Here is a 16,948-nt window from a genome sequence, read left to right on the forward strand (position 1 = left end):
TCAATGAAGCATGTAACTATTCCACACAACCAATCGATCGGGTGGAGTTTCAAGTTATAAGCGGGACTAAGGACAGAGTCATCAACCTGTCCACCAAGACGTATTCATGCGGTGAGTTCCAAACAGATCTACTCCCTTGCACACATGCCATGGTGACAATAAGGTATGCATAATCATGTTTTCTTATTTTGTGCATGATGAATTGAAATTTTACATTGTTCGCCAAGTGTGATTTCATTGCCTTGGCAATAAGTGCAAACGTGTAGCCATTGAATTCTACTCGGACTATTACAAGACTCGATCTTAGGTGGAGGGATATGCGGTTCCCATTCACCTGGTTAGGCATCCTAGTGAGTGGGACATCCCACATGACGTTTAACAAATTATCGTTTTGCCATCAACTTGGCAAAGTCAAGTAGGAAAACCTAGGAGAAAAAGGATTCCATCAGCTGGGGAAGGCAGTCGATGACGTAGATGTTCACAATGCAAAAGTTATGGTCATAATAGACAAAATTGCCAAACTCCATTTGCAGGTCCATCGACAAACAAGGAAATATCATTTACTCAACCGACGGCTCAACAACGACGACAACTTAAGGCATGTTCAATTTGCAGACAACCCAGGCACACAAGAAACAGTTGTCCAATGTGGACTAGAAACTCTGAGAACGTTATGGGTGTCGTACCTAAAGATAGTGGCCCTTCAGACTTCAGTTGTTAGGAATTGTTTCCAGCTTGCCATTGACATTTGCATTGAATAATACTATTTGAACTTGAATTTGATAAAATCTAGAGATAATACTCTGACATCTAACAATAGCCAGCATCAAGTTATATTCCTCTTAAGATAATATTGTGGGATCATCAAATGCGTTGTACTCCTTTATAATTTGTTTGCCTTTTATACGTAACGAGAAATAATTATTTTCTTTTTCATTTTATTGATTTGATTTTAATCAAAAGATTGAAAAAGGTATACTCTCATTCTATTCACTCTACTTATACATTAATGATTTTCAATATGGGTCAATCTAAGATAGTTTGGATTAAGTATGAATTTTTATAAACTAATTTGGTAAATAAATCAAAAACTTCAACGTGCTTTAAAACATATTTGTCAAATCAAAATACATATCGTGTATTGAATTTTTATTTTTTTAGTGCCACATCGTATCGGTAAAAAATTTTAAAATCAATTACAAATAATATTTATATATAAAAAATAGAGAAAAATTAAAAATATTATATTTATTAATAAAATTGAAGATTATATAGCATAAATTGAAAAGATGATTATTTTTTAATTTAAACTCTCAATATATTTCTTAATATATAATATATATTTTTAAATAAAATATACATTTTTATATTAATTTATTAATTAAAAATTAACGAACACTTGAAATCAAAATGGAAATTTAATTTGTTAGTACTTTTTTATTTAAAATCATTAAAACTCATAAAAAATAATTTTTTATGTTCTAACTCAAAAATAATTAAATAAATAAAATTTTAATAATCTATTAAAATTATATTTATAAAAAATATATCAATTGTATTATACGATTCGTCATATGATATATTTTTTATATTTGATTAAATATAATATAATTATATATATTTTACTAATATGACGACGTACAATTTAACATATAGTACGATTTAGAGCTTTACTTTATACAGTAAAAGCACCTGATTTCTCAACTTAATAATATTTTTCAGAAACATCAACTCCGACAGACATGCGACTTAAATAGAGAATTAAAGACAATGAAAGGTTATAACACGTCAACGTCGAGTACAGGTGCACGTCTTTAAATGTTGTGTAGCAAATAAATAATTGGAGCCCATACGTTTGTTCTCTCGTGGCTATTCAACGACCTTAATTTCCCTATAAGGCAAACCACATAAAATCAAGTCCCTCTTTTTTCTTTTTTTTTTGTCGTCTTCCTTGTGTTCAATTCCCTTCTTCATCTACAAATAAGCTTGAAACCACGTCGAGAGACATCACCACTCAGTGCACAATCTCCCCTCTTCACTTCCCCTCTGCTTTGCTTACCTTACCACCACGATCTATATTCTGAAGGTTTCGTTATAATCTCCCACCAATATTAATTAAGGCTTCGATCGTTTTTTTCTACTGTTATAAGGTATTGGTACTAAGCTTTTCCTTTGTATTGGATAAAGAACTTGCCTTTTAGAAGAGACATGATGTTTTGTCGGATAGCAATGAAAACCTTCCCATTCTTTGAAGGTTTTGTATATCAAAACAGCAGATTCATGAATTTTTTCCTTTTTCCTTTTTATGTTCATTGACGCAATAATTAATTGTAGGCGGTTTAAAATGGAGATTGCTGTGAAGGAGTCAACAATTGTATGCCCAGCTGAAGAAACTCCAAACCGAAGGCTATGGGTCTCTAACTTGGACTTGGTGATGATAATGTACCATATTTCTACTGTATACTTCTACAAGCCAAATGGTTCTACTAATATTTTTGACACAAAAGTGTTGAAGGAGTCTTTAAGTAAGATTCTAGTGCCATTTTACCCCATAGCTGGAAGGTTGGGATATGATGAAAATGGGAGACTTGAAATAATCTGCAATGCAAAGGGAGTGTTATTCACAGAGGCTGAAAGTAGTTCTATCATCGATGATTTAGTTCAAGATTTTACAGATGGTTCAAAAGTTCCTCAACTAGTTCCAAAAATAGACTATTCTGGAGGAATTTCTTCCTATCCTCTTCTCGGGTTACAGGTACAAGCAGGGGCGAAGCCTCCTTATGTGATGGGGGGCCATGGCCCTCCAAAACTTTCAAAATTTCTTTCATATCATATAAAAATTTTTAAATATTTTTAAATATTCTATTATTAACTTTCTCAAAATAATGTTTTATTTAATAATTAATATAAATAATAAAATAATAAAATAATTTCTCTTATCTCAATCAATTTTATATTTTTTTAATTTATATTATTTTTTTATTTTTATTTATTTATTTTTTTCATTTCTATTCTATTTGTTCATATGTTATAAGTTTCTATAAGTATTCTTTTCTAAATTTCTACAAACCATTAACCATATTCTTTTTTTTCTTTTTTGTTATGTAATATGTGGTATCTACTTTCTACTTGTCATATTCTTCTTTTTTATATTACATAAAATTTAATTTTTAAAAATTAATAAATTATTATATAGTTCTCAAATATAAGTTGTAGTGTTATATTGTTACTTAAAATTTCATCAACGTATCATTTTTTAATTAATCCTGATTATGTTAAAGGAAATTAACTTGAGTATTTTTTTTTATGTTTTACGTTTTATGTTTAGTTAAAATGAAATTATTTTAAACATATAGTATTTAAATAATTCTGATTATATAAGAAAAAATCATTAATTTTATATATTCTTTTTAACTGTTTATATTTTACAAATTATAGTTTTATATTTAGTTTCATATTTCTATTATCAATATTTTTATTATTAATTGAATTTAACATATTAGTTTTTTAAAATTTTTAACTTTTATTCAACTGTGTTTGACCCCCTCAATAAAATTGGGCTAACTCAGCCCCTAGGTACAAGTTAGGTTTTACCAAACAAGAATAAAAAGGAAAAAAATAATAAAGTTACTTTTTTGGCATATAATTAACTTATATGTTTATTAAAGAAAAATATTTTAATTAGCTGCTCACCTAATGTTATTTTGAAACAATTAATGACTAAAAAGTAAGGATATATAGAGGGATAAGTAGAAACCATGCTATGAGCTAGTTAGTAAGGGAGTTTAGCTGACCAAGTTTCATTCTTCTTTCAATTATTTTATTTATTATTTCTAGATTATATTTTGTCATAATTCCTTCCTCTATAGATACCAGCCAGCAAATATGAATCTTACATATAAGATAAGAAATATACCTCAACTTAATATATTTCAAAATTAAAATAAAATACTCAAAATAAAGGAGTATTTAGATTGTTTCACACATTTCTCAATTAAACTTTGCTCTTTAGGTTGTGTGCTAGGTTATCTAGTTCAAAAGTTTGTACTAGAATCGATAAGTACACACTTTTTTTATGAAAATTGCTTATAAATTTTCTTTTTTCTAAATTTTTTTATAAGTCATGTATTTAACAAGAACAATTGCATATGAATATTGCACCTATTGGTAGGTAACTACTTTCAAATGCGGAGGAATTTCTCTTGGAGTTGCTGTTCAACATACATTGCTAGATGGTTCATCTGGACTTCATTTCATTAACAGTTGGGCCAACACGGTAGGAGGATTGTCCCCTAGTATTGCTCCATTCTTGGATCGAACCCTTCTTCGAGCCCGAAACCCACCTACTCCAAAATTTCATCATGTTGAATTTGAACCATCGCCTTCTTTACAAACTATGTTTTCAACTTCAGAATCCCAACAAAGTCCCAAACCATCAATTGTATCAGTCTTTAAGATCACAACTGATCAACTAAACACCCTCAAAGCCAAAGTAAATGAAAATTCAAATAGTAATACAAAATATAGCACCTACAGTATCTTAACTGCACACATATGGCGTTGCGCAACCAAAGCAAGAGACCTCTTAGAGGACCAACAACTCAAGTTAACCATGCCAGTTGATGGACGGAACAGATTGCATCCTCCCCTCCCACCTGGCTACTTTGGCAATGTAATCATCATGGCTGCACTCGTTGCCTTATCTGGTGATCTTCTATCAGAATCATTCATAGATACTGTGAAGAGAATTCACAAAATATTGAAAGAAATGGATGATGAATATCTGAGATCAAGTATTGACTACATAGAAAAAGCTCCAGACATAAATGTTATCAGGCGAGGGCCACAAACTATGCGGTGCCCAAACCTTAGTGTCAACAGTTGGATATGGTTGCCTATCCATGATGCAGACTTTGGATGGGGTCGTCCTATTTTTATGAGGCCGGCAAATATTGTCCATGAAGGAAAAGTATACATACTTCCGAGCCCAACCAAGGATGGTAGCGTGACATTGGTGACACGTCTAGAGACATCTCACATGAAACTCTTTGGAAAGCTTCTTTACGAATTCTAACAACACAAAGGGTTGCTCGTCACCAATTGTTCTCCTTTTCAACCGAGTTTGGATTCGCAGAGTCCATGTCTTAGTTATTTTAAGTGGTCTCAATTCTGTTTCCATAAGTTGTTTTTTGAGGTGTTTCCAGTTGTATTCTGCCAGTGTTTGATTTATGGTGTTTCTCATCTTTGCTTTGTTTCTGGTTTGGAGATTCCTTTTGCTAGTTATGCCAAACTTGTAATCCTTATTTTTTAATAGTAATAAATAAATTTTGTTTCCTTCGTGAGTGAAAAAAAAGGCCAAAAGCAATCTACATAGGTTGATGTCTTTCCATATCTCTTTCTTTTTGTTGTTCATCCCCTTATTCTAACTCTAGCCCATTTGAATTCGTCTTCTCTCACTAAGTTGTTTAGATTGACATATATCATACATATATATTGATATATAATATGTTCATATATGTAATGTATGGAACATTATTTTCGATGTACTTTATTGTTCATTACTTGTTTTGCAGCAGTAGGCAGCATTCATATTAACGAGCTGCTGGGGTTTTTCCTTGCTTGGCCTTGGCAGTGAAACTGCAGAAGGAATCAAAACGCATGGTATTTCATTTCTTTTTATTAGTATCCTTATTTGTAAAGAGAAAAGAAAAAATAGATGAAAAATGAAACCAGCACTCAAATAGTGATGATAATGGATATCCTATTACAAAATACCCACAACTATTTTATCCGCTTATATAGAGTTAGAGTATTTTATAATCAAATTCGAGTAGAATTCAAGTATCACCCTTTAAGTACCTGATACCCGAACCTAATTGACTATACAAGAAAAACTAAAGACATATGAACATTGTTAATAGATAAATATTTAATAGATAAACATAAAAAACTAAAAACTTTTTCCCTTCCATGTTATGTAGTTGTAAATGAACACAAAAGTGGTAATCAATTGTTATATTCCTCAAGAGAAATTGGAAGTCTTCCTCATCTTCTAAAGTTTGGCTAAAAAATCAAATAATTCCAGTTAGATCAACCTTTTATACGTAACGAGAAATAATTATTTTCTTTCATCATTTTATTGATTTGATTTTAATCAAAAGATTGAAAAAGGTATACTCTCATTCTATTCACTCTACTTATACATTAATGATTTTCAATTTGGGTCAATTTAAGATAGTTTGGATTAAGTTTAAATTTTTATAAACTAATTTGGTAAATAAATCAAAAACTTCAACTTGCTTTAAAATGTATTTGTCAAATCGAAATACGTATCATTTATTGAATTTTTATTTTTTTTAATATCGTATCGTATCGGTAAAAAATTTTAAAATAAATTACAAATAATATTTATATATGAAAAATAGAAAAAAATTAAAAATATTATATTTATCGATAAAATTAAAGATTATATGACATAAATTGAAAAGATGATCATTTTTTAATTTAAACTCTTAATATATTTCTTAATACATAATATATTTTTTAAATAAAATATACATTTTTATATTAATTTATTGATTAAAAATTGAGAAGCACTTGAAATCAAAATGGGAATTTAATTTTTGAATACTTTTTCATTTAAAATCATTGAAACTTATTAAAAAAAATTTTAATGTTTCAACTTAAAAAAATAAATAAATAATTTTTTAATAATTAATTAAAATCAAATTTATAAAAAATTTATCACCTGTATTATACTATCCATAGTACAATACGGTTTTTATATTTAATTAAATATAATATAATTATAAATATATTTTATTTTTTATTAATATCATATCAATATAGTACGATACGCGTCACATTTTTCCAAGAAGATCAACTTCAACTGACATGCTACTTTAAATAGAGAAGTGAAGAGAATGAGAAGGTGTGACATGTCAACGACTACAGGTGGCATGTCGTTTTAAATGTTGACTAGCAAATAAATAATTGTAGCCTTTATGTTTGATCTCTCGTGGCTTGTCGACAACCTTATATGTGATTTTACAGATGGTCCAAAAGTTCCTCAACGACTTCCAAAAATAGGCTATTCTGGAGGAATTTTTTCTTATCCTCTTCTGGGGTTACAGGTACAACTCAGTTTTTACCAAACAAGAATAGAAAGGAAAAAAAATAATAAAGTTTTTTTTTTGCATATAATAAACGTATATGTTTATTAAAGAAAAATATTTTAATTAGCCGCTCAACTACTATTATTTTGAAAAAATTAATGACTGAAAAGTAAGGATATATAGAGGGAGAAGTAGAAACCATGCTACAAGCTAGTTAGTAAGGGAGTTTAGTTGACCACGTTTCATTTTTCTTTCAATTATTCAATTTATTATTTCTAGATTCATAATTCATTCCTCTATGGATACCTGCTAGCAAATATGAATCTTACATATAAGATAAGCAATATACCTCCACTTATTATATTTCAAAATTAAAATAAAATTTTTAAAATTTAGGAGCATTTAGATTGTTTCATACATTTCTCGATTAAAAACTTTGCTCTTTAGGTTGTGTGCTAAGTTATCTAGTTCAAAAGTTTGTATTAGGACTGATACTTACACATATTTTTTTATGAAAATTGCTTATGAATTTTTTTTTCTGAATTTTTTTATGTCATGTATTTAACAAGAAGAATTGCATATGAATATTGCAATTACTGGTAGGTAACCACTTTCAAATGTGGAGGAATTTCTCTTGGAGTTTCTTTTCAACATACACTGTAGATGGTTCATCTGGACTTCATTTCATTAATAGTTGGGCCAACACAGTGCAAGGATTGTGCTCTAGTATTGCTCCATTCTTGGATCGTACATTTTTTCAAGTCCAAAACCTACCGACAATAAAATTTCGTAATGTTGAATTTGAACCATCTCCTCCTTTACAAACTATATTTTCAACGTCACAATCCCAATTAAGTTCAAAACCAATAATTGTATCTGTCTTTACGATCACAGCTGATCAACTAAACGCCCTCAAAGCCAAAATAAAATGAAAATTCAAGTAGTAATATTTAAAACGAATTTGAGAATTGAGAGGATACAAATTAATTTTAATTAAATTTATTTAAAAAGATAACTATTGATTTTATAGTTTGTGGATATGAATGTTTACCTTTATTCTTATAAATTTATGTCAAAATTTTTAAAAAGTTAATTTTTATCCTTATTAATTATTATGCATTTAAATCAATATTTGTAAAAAGTTAATTTTCAATATATTTTTACTTTATTTAACACGACATCTTAGAGTAACTCATTTATTTTTTTTTATAAATTAGGTTTTTATTCAAGCTTAGCCAAAGGCCAATTAGCCATTTGGCTTATTAGGTACAGAAGTAAGAACGAACACAAAAAAACCCCACTAATTTCAACTAATTTAGATTGTGGGACCTCTCACTAGGGAACATATTCCTTCTTACAAGTTGTCTAGATTTTAATGACATGTACATCCTTTCCAGCCCGCATGGTCCCTATGGCACCCCTCTTCAAGCATTCTAAATTTGTTTGGGGAATGTAGGCTTTTGATCAGATTTGTAGCCATCATTATTTTTGAATCACTAATATCAACTTTATGTATTTTACTTTTATTTTCATACATTTACATTAAAATTGAAAAGTATTATTTGATTTGACATTAAAATTTTTAATTTTTAATATAAATTAAAAATTATTAATTATATAAATTATTAATTTCGAGCTAGCATATAAAGAATTTTCTGCTACCATCCCTAATTAAGAAAGAAGAAACACCAAGATTAAACCAACTGAAGTTTTCTCTTTAACTTTCAAAAAAAAAAAACAACTAAGGTTTTCTCTTGAGAACAAAAGCGCCCACATTCACAAAAACCATTTACTGAAGCTTATTTGCATTAACAAAAGAAAGAGGAGAGGGTACACGTGCATATGTGAGAATTTAAAATGAAAAGCAAAACCCAAAGCTCTTCCCAGATTACCACACTGGTTGCTGATTGTAGTGATCCTTCTCCTTTTTCTTAGCAGCAGCAAGCCTTGCACTGCTTGCAGCAACCTCACTGGCACTTGCTCGGGCAGCACCATCCATCTCTTTACTAGATTATTTCTTCTTCGTGGAAACTACTTTTTCAGCCGCTCTTTCACATCAACTGCAGATGTCTCTTCTGGTTACTAGTTTCACTAGTTTCTTCGGCGTCATTTCCAGCATCATTGCCTTCAGGGTGGCCCTGCGATGATTCTTTCACCTCCTATGACGATTTATCCTTATTTTCTTCTTTTTGGCAACTTTTGCTCTCAGCAGGAGCATTCTCTTTCTTTTCCATTTCTCCATTACTCTCTGCTTTTTTCCCCTGTGCAATGCTCTCCCAATTTCTTTCCCATTTTTCTTGACCTTACTGGCACATTGAAGATAAGTGCCAAATGATACAGAGAAGCATGACACCTTCCATTATCATTTACAAATTCAATGGTCCGTTAAAAGCCTCTTGGCCACATAAAACTTCATTTGTCCAAGGCAACCTTTTTCTTTTCTCGTGGCTGGAGAATTATTGCTTTATTTTTTTTACATGGCAGAGCTACTCCTGAAGGATCCAATAGCGTTAGCAGCAGCTGCCCTCAGGATATATTGGTGATAGATTGCAGCAAAGGTGGCACCAATGAAGGGTCCAACCCAGAAAATCCACTGCAAGAATTCAAGCACAACAAATGTTGCATTAAGCATCAATACTTCAGAAAGGTTGTCATAAAATTAAGGAAAAATTAAAATCAATTGTTAGAGTGAAAGGTTCATACATGGTCATTCAGTGGCTTGTCCTGCTTGTACATAACAGTAGCTCCAAAACTACTCGCAGGGTTGATACCGGTGCCAGTGATCGGAATAGTGGAGAAGTGAACCATGAACACAGCAAACCCAATGGGAAGTGGTGCCAAGACCTTAAACTAGAATCTAGAAAAACAAAATAGTAACTAATAAAAATGGAAAGTTTTTGTACACTTTATGTCTAGCTACTTCTTATTTGTGATTTCAAATTCAGAGCCACACAGTCAGTGAATTTTGCGATCAAACCAAAATTAGTTAGTAAGATTTCTACGGAATTTGTACCCTAATTTGAGAGGATAAAAAAGGGAAAAAAGAAAGTGGGGAGTTGGTTGAGTTAGAGACATACAGGGACGTGGGAGGCTCTAGCATTCCTCTTGGGATCAGTAGCAGAGAAAACAGTGTAGACAAGAACAAAGGTGCCGATTATTTCAGCAGTCAAACCGGTTCTGCGGCTGTATCCACAAGCGTGGCTGTTGACTGCTCCTCCATACTGGTTGTGGTAAGATTTTTGGAATGCCTTCGTCAGCCCACACCCACAGACGGCTCCCAAAACATTGAGATGCCATGTACGATACGGCTCGAACGAAAGACACCTTCCTAGCCAGGAACATCCCAAAGGTCACAGCTGGGTTGATGTGCCCTCCTGCATATTTCATCAAAAACTGTTAGCCATATGCTAAATCACCCAGTTTCCCTTTTTTAATTGTAAACTTTTATACTTTTTAACACTTTCTTGCTTCTGAAAAAACTTTTACTTCAGTGGGAACATGTTCTTGGAAAACTGATTTGGCAAATGAGCTGTTTTTGGTTAAGCTTTCAATGCAGCTTTTTGGCTTTACAAAAAATTATTATATACTTTAGTAACATCACTGATAAAATTATTATATATGTTTTCTCAAAAGAAATATTCGCACTTAATTTTTTTACAAAAATCAAATTCTGTGCTAAGTGATAAAATCATGAAGAAACTTTTTTGAAAAGGTTTACTAAAACATGTTAGGAAAATATCCTTTTCATCCAAGGACTAATATATGATCAATTACTCAGAGAAGAAGGTTGAGAGAGTTAAAATTTACCTGAGATACCAGCAGTGCAGTAAACAAGGATAAAGATCATGCCACCAAAAGACCAAGCAATGCCAAGAAAGCCAACACCGCCGCAGTAATCACCGCCCTTGTAAGCCTGGGTCAAGTGTCCGATCACTGTCGACACAGTAATGTACAAAAAACAAGAGCGTGGCGATAAACTCAGCTATTATGGCCCAGTAAAACGACCACTTTGTCAACTCCTCCACGCCGATTAACGGAGCTGATGGAGGATCATGGTAGTCCTTGGCTTGGAACTCTCCACCGACCTCTATAGCCATGGCCTCTTTGCGCTTAGAAAATTCAATGACAATGTGATCAAAAGGAGATAGAAGCTTGGAGGAGAGCCTTTCTTTTTTTTTTTTTTTATCTTTTCCTTTGTGAAATAGATGTGAAGTCTTTTTGTGATGGGAAGTATGGAGAAAGTGGAGTGGGGGGTGGGAGAGTTGACTGAGTTTTAACTAGCCTAGCTTTGCAAAAGTCCGCTGCTCCCTCTTTCATGACTCCTTCCCTGTCCTATCTATAAACTTTTATCAAGTGTTTACTCGATAATGTAAACAATAATTATTAATAAAGAAAAAAGAAAATTAAAAACTTTTCATTCCATCACTTATCTTTCTAATCTTACCTTTTTTTTTAAATAAAAAAGGTGAAAATTTCATTATGCACAATTAGCAATATAACATCAATGACGGGAGGCTGAAACAAACCTCCATACCCAATCCACAAACTAAAGAAGAACAAAAATAAGATCTGCAGTGCGTATATTCACCCCTGAGTTCCCCAGAAAAACAAGCATTTACAATCCCCCATCAAACTGCAAGGTTAGCACAACCTCTTCCTAGCACATCAGAGGCAAACTAGACAATCTCACAACAGAAACAGGACTATTCCCTGTACAAACACAAAAAACATCCACAGACACTCTACAAAACAAAGCACCACGCAGCAATTCAAAAACGTATGTAAGCGCCTGCAGACCGCAACAGTCGCAAGGAATGCTAAGTCCCAATTCTCCCCCTTCACTGTTTCTCTCCACTATCCCCTTTATTCTTCCCTTTTTCAATCACTTGTCTTTTAAGTGTTTCGCTCTCATCTTAAAATTGAGAATCCAATATCATCTTTAAGATTGTTATCAAAAATTAAAGCAGATAAATAACTCAAACAAGTGTGAGACGTGATCACTCTCTTTAAAGATAATTTTCACTTTTTTAGAGTATAAAATTTGATGCAAAAGAATTAAAGTGATTATCTCTCAAAATTTAATAGACTCTTTTTAAATATTTTACATAAATTATTAAAAATACAAGAGTAGCAGAAAAATAAAAAAAGAAAGAACTCAACAACTCTATTTTCTATCTTCTTCGGTAAAAAAGACACGGTCAAAGTAAGATAGAAAATATTACTTGAACTTAGTCCACGTGTAAACTCACATATATGGAAAAAACGAATATTTTCTTAAAGTTTTGCTCGATCTCGTGTGTGTGTGTGTAAAACCACTTTCTTTTCTAACTTTTAACAAGTTAGGAATATCAATGGATATCCTGTTACAAAATACCCGTTATATAAGGTTAAGGTAGGTTTGGGACAAGTTCAAGTAGCAATTGTACTACCCATATAGGTTCGGGTAGGATTCGTGTTCTATCCCTTAGGTACCCACTATTCGAACTTGATTATGTTGATATTCAAGTTTAGACGGGTACTTACCTCGAAACTGAACCTTATACTTATTTATAGATCTGGTAATTTCAAACACAACACGTTAACACGACATAAAAAAATACGAAATTAAACAAGTTTGGGTTTAGTTTTAACGTGTTTCGTATCTAATCGTGTCTGACATGTTTAAGACATGAAAATTTTCATATCTTAACGTGTCTGATACGAGTAATACGTTTAAAACATTTTTAAACACGTTTAATTAATCGTATTAATCGTGTTGTCATGTTTAAATGTACAAATGTGTTTAATCGTGTTATCGTGTTTAAACATGTATACATGACACACTTATCAACTTGTTAAAAATTATTAATCAAAGACTATTTTAACCTTACTTAAATAATTTTAAACAATTATTTTAATAAGATTTTTAAATTTTATAAAGATAATAATGTATTTATGTCATGCCCAAATCCTAATTTTAAATTTTGTTTTGTCATATTTGATATTCTTGTTATTTTGTTTTCTTCTAATTGTTTTTATAATTATTAATTTTAAATTTAAATAATAAAATTATATTTAATTGTAAATATTTTTATTTAATCGTGTTAAACGTGTTAATCGTATTGTGTCATATATTGACACGTTTAACAAACGTGTCTAAACGTATCGTGTCGTATTACACGGTAATTAAACGTATACGTGTAGGTATTTCAAATTTAAAATATGAATAGTATTCGTATCGTATTTATATTTAACCTTAATGTATTTTGTATCTGATCGCGTCTGACACTTTTAAGACACAAAAATACAAATTACCAGGTCTACCTATTTATATAATATTTTATTATTATTTATATAATAGATAATAGATAATTAAATAACATTTGTTAAATTTTGTTGGTGCTTGGATTGAACTTGTGTAAGGATTAAAAATAATTCACATTTTTACCAACTTTGTGAATAATTCATTTGGATAGAAATTGATAGATATATTAACGATATATGATTGTTAGTCAAATTATTATATGATGTCATTAATATATTTAAATTAAAAATTTATTAAATTATTAATTATGTTTAAATAATATGAATATCATATCATAATAGAAAGAATATAATTACTATTATATATATATATATACACATTTAATATAAATATATTTCTTTTTTATTTTGTATTTTACAAAAATTATAATTTATAAAATTATTAGTTATAATATATATACTTTTGTTTACATAAACTTATAAATATATGCCTAAAAAGAAGTTGTGAGATTATAATAATTTTACAATTTATTTTGGTTTTTAATTTCATATAATTAAGGAAAAACGTATAGAGATAATTAAATTAATTTATGAAATTATAATTATTGATCAACTGTAATGTCTTTTAATATATATATATATATATATATATATATATATACTTTATATATTATGTTAATTTATAAAAAATATAATTACTACTATATATATACTTTTAATATAAACATATTTACTTTTTATTTTGTATAAATGTTATAAAAATTATAAATTATAAAATTATTAATTATAAATATATATACTTTTATTTACATACACTTATAATATATGTCTCTAAAGAGAGGTTGTGAGATTAGAATATAATTATTATTTGTTTGCTTATATAAATTTAAATTAAACAATGATTATTGTAAACTTATAATTTATTATTTGTTTGTTTTTATAAATTTAATTATTAGTGAATTATATAGAATATGGATATAAATCGTGAATTATAATTCAATTGTATATGGATATGGATTTGGGATAGCTATGGAAGAATTTCTAATTGCATAATGATCAATGTAAATTGAAAATTGAAGAAAACAATGAAATGTGAATCAATGCACACCAGATGACTGATCTGTTTAGCCGACATTTTTTTTTTCATTTTTCTTTCAGATTTTCATGTGGAATGAGTAATTGAAGCTTCAGCTTCCATAGGAACACTTTTTGTTTTTCATTCGTTTCCTTTCTCAATACAGTTTCTAGGCTTTAGAAGTAGCAAGCTATCCATATTCGCTAGGCCCGAATCATGAGTTCTATTGATTTCTCTGTTTTCTAGTTTTGCCATCTTTGTCAGATCTGATACTGGAGTTCTACTGGATCTATGTTATCTATAGGGGCCTTTCCTTTTCCTTTTGCGCCTTGCAGAAACACTATCTTCTTTATATATACTGTAAAAATGAATGGTTTGGGTACAGAAGAATCTGATCATAACTATAAATTTATGTTCAGATGTCAAACATGACATAAGTAAAACTTTATTGTTCTTTTTTCCCACTACAGAATAAGATATTGAACTTAACAAGGGAAATATTACAGATGCAAGAGGCTATGGCCTAGGATAAACCACACTAAGGGAAAACACTGGTATAACAGATTTTGAATGTGTGCCATGTGAAGGGGCTTAATTCTTCACAGTTGTCACATACTTCAGAAGCATTTGGACATCATCTGATATTCTTGGATAGAAGAAACAGAGAAGGGGAATTGATGGAAATGGTAATGGCTACAAAAAAGAGATGGATGGATAATGGTAAAGGAATTATCATAATACATGATGAGAACATTGAAGAAAAAAAGGGAAATTTTACATGATAAAGGAGTTGGTGATCTAGAAGATACTTAAAGGAAGAATAAATTGGGTAGGAAAGTTGTAAGAAGAAGAAAAGAAATTTTAGATAAAAGAAGTTGCTATGGTTTTTATGAAGAACTATGGCTAAAAGCCCTATTCAGTAGGCAAGGAATAGAAACTAACATAGAGTAAGAGAAAAGATACGATAATCGCAAAGTTGTGTACTGATCTGTTTCATTAATGATAAACACAAGGCTTACATACGAAATATGCATGAAGAACACTTGTAAAATAGTAAAACAAGTGTTAAGCCTAATTACATGCACCTGAACACATATGGAATAGGAATGACACATAAGCATTTTTCATGACCAGTACAATGAAGCAAACTGATATAAAATATTAAACAAACTTAGTTAAGATGTTTTCCACGCGCTGACTGCATGCAAGCCTTAACTTCATAACACTCATTTTTAAGACTTGTACCCAGCACACTCAGTTTGCTTCTGAGGAATTCGAGTCTTCGCTTAGGCAGTATCTTTGTCATTATATCTGCTAATTGGACCCCGGATGGACAGTACTGCACTTTTACATCTCCTTTTTGTTCAGCATCCCAGATAGCTTGGTATTTAACTTGAATATGCTTTGTCTTTCCATGAAAGACAGAATTTTTGGTCAAGGGGATGGTTGATTTTTTATCAACCATAAGAGCAATAGCTTGTATATGAGGAAGTTGCAAGTCAATTAAGACTTTTCTCAACCAAAGTGCCTAATTTGAGGTTTTTGCAACTGTTCTGTATTTAGCCTCCGCAGAGGACTGAGCAACCACATTTTGTATATGTGTGTTCCATGAAAAATCCCATTTCCAAGTGAAAAAAGTAACCTGTGGTGCTCTTACTATTTCAGAATAGCCGGTGAGAACTATTTCAGATTGTCGAGAGAAATGCAGGTCACAATTTTGGGTACCCTTGAGGTATATGAGGATTCGGTTTGCTGCAGCAAGGTGTAAATTGGTAAGCTCCTGCATGAATCCGGATAATAAGCTGACAAGAAACATGATGTCAGGACAAGATGAGCAGATTGGGTCCTGGTACCTCCATCCTCTTTGGTTGATATTCTGATTAAGGATGGCCTTCCTGCACCACATTTAAGAGAGGAAGTTGGGAGACATCGAGGAACCCTTGTTTTTCTTTTTCTCAATTCGTCTCTCTTACGTGTTTTTTTTTTTTTTTTTGGTATTTTATCTTAATTTATTGTTTAGGGTATTTATCTTAGTTTCAGAATGTTAATGTAAAGTTGTGTGAAAGAATATGTGAAAATTATATTATATTTATATTATGATACTCATTTTGGCACCCATGGCAAGATTATATAAATTGTGCATTTATATAGACATTGTTAATAGATAAATATAAAACTTTTTTCCCTTCCTTGTTATTTTCTTGTTAATGAACAAAAAAAATACTAGCCTTGAGCATCAATTGTTATTTTTCTCAAGGGAAATCGGAAATCTTTCTCATCTCCTAAAATTTGGTTAAAAAGTCAAATGCTTCCAGTTAGATCAATTTGTATATATAACGAGAAATATTTATTTTCTTTCATCATTTTATTGATTTGATTTTAATCAAAAGATTGAAATAGGTTTACTGTCATTTTATTCATTCTATTTATACATTAACGATTTTCAGTTTGGGTCAAACTAAGATACATTGAACTAGGTTTAAATTTTTATAAACTAATTTGGTACATAAATCAA

At 30.5% G+C, this 16,948-nt stretch overlaps 3 protein-coding genes and 1 pseudogene across 4 annotated transcripts; 1 reads left to right on the forward strand and 3 right to left on the reverse strand.

Annotated features, from left to right (window-relative positions):
• Positions 1-1,943: 1,943 nt before the first annotated feature.
• Positions 1,944-5,334, forward strand: LOC18597945 (shikimate O-hydroxycinnamoyltransferase-like). Its single transcript, XM_007027259.3, has 3 exons — positions 1,944-2,150; positions 2,335-2,755; positions 4,172-5,334. Exons 2-3 carry the CDS (start codon positions 2,345-2,347, stop codon positions 5,072-5,074), a joined length of 1,314 nt encoding a protein of 437 aa, XP_007027321.3. The 5' UTR covers positions 1,944-2,150; positions 2,335-2,344; the 3' UTR covers positions 5,075-5,334.
• A 3,556-nt stretch (positions 5,335-8,890) lies between these two features.
• LOC18597947 (aquaporin PIP2-7-like) lies at positions 8,891-9,959 on the reverse strand. The gene is made up of 2 exons (XM_088806751.1): positions 9,819-9,959; positions 8,891-9,708 (listed from the first exon to the last, which is right to left on the reverse strand). The coding sequence occupies exons 1-2, from the start codon at positions 9,921-9,923 to the stop codon at positions 9,589-9,591; spliced, it is 225 nt and encodes a 74-aa protein (XP_088662877.1). The 5' UTR covers positions 9,924-9,959; the 3' UTR covers positions 8,891-9,588.
• LOC148762349 (aquaporin PIP2-1-like) lies at positions 9,848-11,333 on the reverse strand (annotated as a pseudogene). Its single transcript, XR_016026402.1, has 3 exons — positions 10,923-11,333; positions 10,193-10,489; positions 9,848-9,972 (listed from the first exon to the last, which is right to left on the reverse strand). The product of XR_016026402.1 is annotated as an aquaporin PIP2-1-like (transcript).
• Positions 11,334-15,961: 4,628 nt separating this feature from the next.
• On the reverse strand, positions 15,962-16,339 carry LOC148762350 (secreted RxLR effector protein 161-like). Its single transcript, XM_088806326.1, has one exon. The coding sequence runs from the start codon at positions 16,337-16,339 to the stop codon at positions 15,962-15,964; it is 378 nt and encodes a 125-aa protein (XP_088662452.1).
• Between the last annotated feature and the right edge of the window lie 609 nt (positions 16,340-16,948).

The sequence above is a fragment of the Theobroma cacao genome, chromosome 5 (genome assembly GCF_053813885.1).
Source record: "Theobroma cacao isolate CCN51 chromosome 5, ASM5381388v1, whole genome shotgun sequence".
Lineage (NCBI taxonomy): Eukaryota > Viridiplantae > Streptophyta > Magnoliopsida > Malvales > Malvaceae > Theobroma > Theobroma cacao.